At 43.4% G+C, this 3668-nt stretch overlaps 1 protein-coding gene across 3 annotated transcripts in view; it reads left to right on the top strand.

Annotated features, from left to right (window-relative positions):
- atp5f1c (ATP synthase F1 subunit gamma) overlaps positions 1-1858 on the top strand; it is a 4584-nt gene extending 2726 nt beyond the window's left edge. Inside the window, exons 6-10 of one of the 3 annotated variants that reach the window (XM_016662046.1) lie at positions 160-224; positions 352-507; positions 1320-1416; positions 1583-1595; positions 1709-1858. In XM_016662046.1, the coding sequence (XP_016517532.1) occupies positions 160-224; positions 352-507; positions 1320-1416; positions 1583-1589 (325 nt within the window). In that variant the 3' untranslated portion in view covers positions 1590-1595; positions 1709-1858. Of the gene's footprint in view, positions 1-159; positions 225-351; positions 508-1319; positions 1421-1582; positions 1596-1708 lie in introns of those variants that run through there. The other 2 variants (XM_007574546.2, XM_007574547.2) reach the window with 2 other exon arrangements.
- Positions 1859-3668: the final 1810 nt, after the last annotated feature.

Here is a 3668-nt window from a genome sequence, read left to right as displayed (position 1 = left end):
TTTCTCTTGGATACAAATTCTATGTTTCTTTATTTGTACTTTTTTCTCTTAAGTCTGATGTGAATATTTTGTCTGTTTGCTCCAGTTATCAGTTATTGTTTGCTGATTATTTCAATAACTGATCAATGTTTCCAACCAGAACCTGTTCTGCTCCTGCAGGTCCGTTATCTCCTACAAGACGGACCAGAAACCCGTGTTCTCCATCGACACGGTGGCTTCCTCAGGTACCGGCCCGCGTTCTGCCGACTGGTCCCGGTGCTGTAGGGGTTCTGTTGGGTTCTGGTTCTGTTTGGGTTCTCTTCATCACTTCCTGTTCTGATTGGGTTCTGATGCCGCCTGGTCTCCTGACAGAGAACCTGGGGATCTATGACGACATTGACGCCGACGTCCTGAAGAACTACCAGGAGTTTGCTCTGGTGAACGTTCTCTATCTGGCGCTGAAGGAATCGTCCACCAGCGAGCAGAGCGCCAGGATGACGGCCATGGACAGCGCCAGCAAGAACGCCTGTAAGGCCACATCTCTGGAATGATTGAACTAGGACGTTAGGAAGCTGAGCACACTGCTGAACCAAACTGATATGAGCTTTGATTAGAAAGGTTAGATATACTACAAAATAAAAGCATAAATATGTCGTAGATGAGGCAAGTAAAAAAATCTTGATAACAGGATTATTACGACCTTTCAAAATAAAACCTGGACTAGATGATTTCCAAAGTAGATTCCACATTTTAAATGAAATGATGTAATCGTCTCCCTCCTTGTAGCAGGAAGGTTGAGGGTTTGAATCCCAGTGGGTTTCTCTCCAGCTGCTAATGGTTCTGACCCGACGTCTGACATTTACAACCCAAAGAGCCGTTTCTACCAACATCACATCTGAAAACGTGCTTTTAATACAGGAAAGACCTTTTTTAAACTTTATTTTTAGGTTTCAATATTTCACTTTTTTCTCATAATGAATTGATATTTGCACAAATTTTCCAGCCTGAGAGCAACAAAAATAACGCAAATACAAATAATTTGTACTTTTGGTGTCATTCTGTCTTGGAAACTAAATGTAATTATTCCATAAAAAACTGAGAAATGGCCAGAGGAAGTTTTTATGTCCAAAGAGCCGATCCTGGCCCCGACCCGCTCACCCTGGTTTACAACATGGAGATTATGTTGGCCCTTCAAAATAAAAGTCTGGCTTCTGTGTGGGTCAGGTGATGCTGCAACTTCAACAATGTCTGTCCTCCATCATCTCTGATGGAGTGGGAGGTTTCCCGGTCCGGTCCGGAACGTTCTCCACTCTGACTCCATGTTTTGTGTTTTGGTCCAGCTGAGATGATCGATAAGTTGACCTTGACCTTCAACCGGACCCGGCAGGCCGTCATCACCAAGGAGCTCATCGAGATCATCTCTGGAGCTGCAGCCCTGTAAGTCTGCTCTTCATCACTTCCTGTTCTCTCTTCATCACTTCCTGTTCTCTCTTTATCACTTCCTGCTCTCTCTTCGTCACTTCCTGTTCTCTCTTCGTCACTTCCTGCTCCTCTTCCTCCTGCATGTCTAACTGTTCTCTGCTTCTCCTCCTGCTGAACTCAGGGACTAACAGGAGGTAACATGGCATAGCGGTGTGGATCTAGGCTAGCGTTAGCAGCTAGCTGCAGCAGTAGGAAGTAGCTTCTGCTCAGATTCTGGTTGGTTCTGATGGCTCTGTTCTGTCTGCAGATAAACTGGACCGGACCGTGATTTCTATTCCGGACCGGACCGGACCATGGATACTGTTCCTTCGCTGCAGACTTGATGTTTGTTTGAGTCAAATGAAGATTTCTGTTTGTAAAATATGTGGAGAAAATAAAGCTCTAATCAGAACCCGGATCCGTTTTCTGTCTCTGGATGACATTAATCAGATAAAATAAAAAAAATTACAACCTGCTGTCAGCGTTTGGTCCACATTAGTCGGACACGCTTCATCCCAAAGAGATTTTAAACATAACTGATCAAGTTTCTCCACAGACTCTGGTAGTGATGCTGCGGGCCAGACGGATCTCCAGTACCAGTCAGGCATGCAGCAAATCCAAACAAGCCTCTGATTGGAGACTGTTGTAACATGCTAACAGCTACACTTCCAGGCAGCAGAGCTGATTTTCTACAGTAACTCTCCATCAGCTGTTAGCAGCTCTGCTAATCCACCTCCTTTGCTTTTGCTGCCCCTCTTTAAACCTGTACGGTTAGAGACGGAGTCGTTCAGACGTTATTCAAGATGCTGATCAGATCCTGACACTTGTAGAAACGTCTTGTCGTGGTTACAGAAGTAAAAACTATAAAATCCAGAACCATGAATGTCCAACATGCTGCTGCCATCATGGTCTGGAAAACCTGGAAAACTGCAGCGTCTGCAGGATTCTGCCATGGATCCAAACAATCTGACTCATTCTATAGAAATCATTTCATTCAGGAATAAACTGATTTATAGTTGGTCTTTTTACTCTGAATTGGACCAGAACCACTCTAGTATTTTATGTCTATGAACTGGACCTGTAGTTCTGGACCGGGTCTTCCTGGTTCCTCTGAGGTTCTGCAGCTCGTTAAACTCACAGCTGATCAGGAGGATCCTCAGACTGGATGAGCATCAGAAAACTAAACTAACAAACTAAACTTCACACTCAAACTGCTGGAAAACTGAAAACATCAAATATTCAGAAATCATCATTTAAATCCTTGTTTGATTTACAGCTCTTCATTTCAGATCCTAAATGTTTAGATTCTGTTTTAAAACGAAACAATATTTCACCACCTTTACATCTTTTATATAAGGATTCATGGAAGTCTTTTGGTTCAACAGAAAACTAAGCGTTTAAAGTTTGAGATGTTTGTTTTGGCTGAATTTGGGTAAAACCCCCAGATTGTTGAAATCATTTCAAGCTGCTTTGTTATTTTACTGAAGTTTTATGACTCGTTTAAACATTGATTAGTGAGGGAATAAAAACTTTTTACACATCATAGTGGTTTTTTGGCGGGAGGATCCTTGCTGCTATTTTCATAGATTCCACCAGGTGGCAGTGTCTGACAACAAATAGAAAGTTAAGAACCGTTTTCAGAAGTTATGAAATAAAACTTAAAATCGGATCAAATGGAACTAAAATGATGCTAACGCCGAAGTTTAGCTCAGATCAGGTTTCCCATGTTGATGCAGGCAGAACTGAAATATTTTAGTGCAGAAAGCAGACGGTGGGTGTTTATTATTGTCGGTGTGTGTGTGTGTGTGTGTGTGTGTGTGTGTGTGTGTGTGTGTGTGTGTGTCCTGCAGACCTTGTTTGTCTTTTGTGTTTGAGCTTGTTATTGTTTACTCCTGAGGGGAGTCGGGAGCGATTGCATCTGAACACTGAAATTACAGCGATGCCAGACGGTGATAAATGCAGTCGGAGCGGGAGCAGCCTCAGCCTCAGCACCGGCCGAGGCCAGCAGTCCTGCTGCAGCAGCATGTGGGGGAGGGGGGACGGCAGCAGGAACGGAGCAGCTTGGAGATCTGGGAACTTCCTTGGGTTCAGAAATGAAACCAGAAAGAGGAGCAGCTTGTCGTCACAGCAGAGAGAAGATGTTATGATGCAAATATGTTTCTAATGGTTCATAAATTTCACACCAGATGTTACAAAAACAAAAAGAGTTCAGAAACCTCGAGCCTGAA

This window comes from Poecilia formosa, unplaced genomic scaffold (genome assembly GCF_000485575.1).
Source record: "Poecilia formosa unplaced genomic scaffold, Poecilia_formosa-5.1.2 Scaffold355, whole genome shotgun sequence".
NCBI classification, from domain to species: domain Eukaryota; kingdom Metazoa; phylum Chordata; class Actinopteri; order Cyprinodontiformes; family Poeciliidae; genus Poecilia; species Poecilia formosa.
The sequence above is the reverse complement of the archived record's forward strand: the minus strand, read 5'-3'. Positions and strand labels throughout refer to the sequence as shown.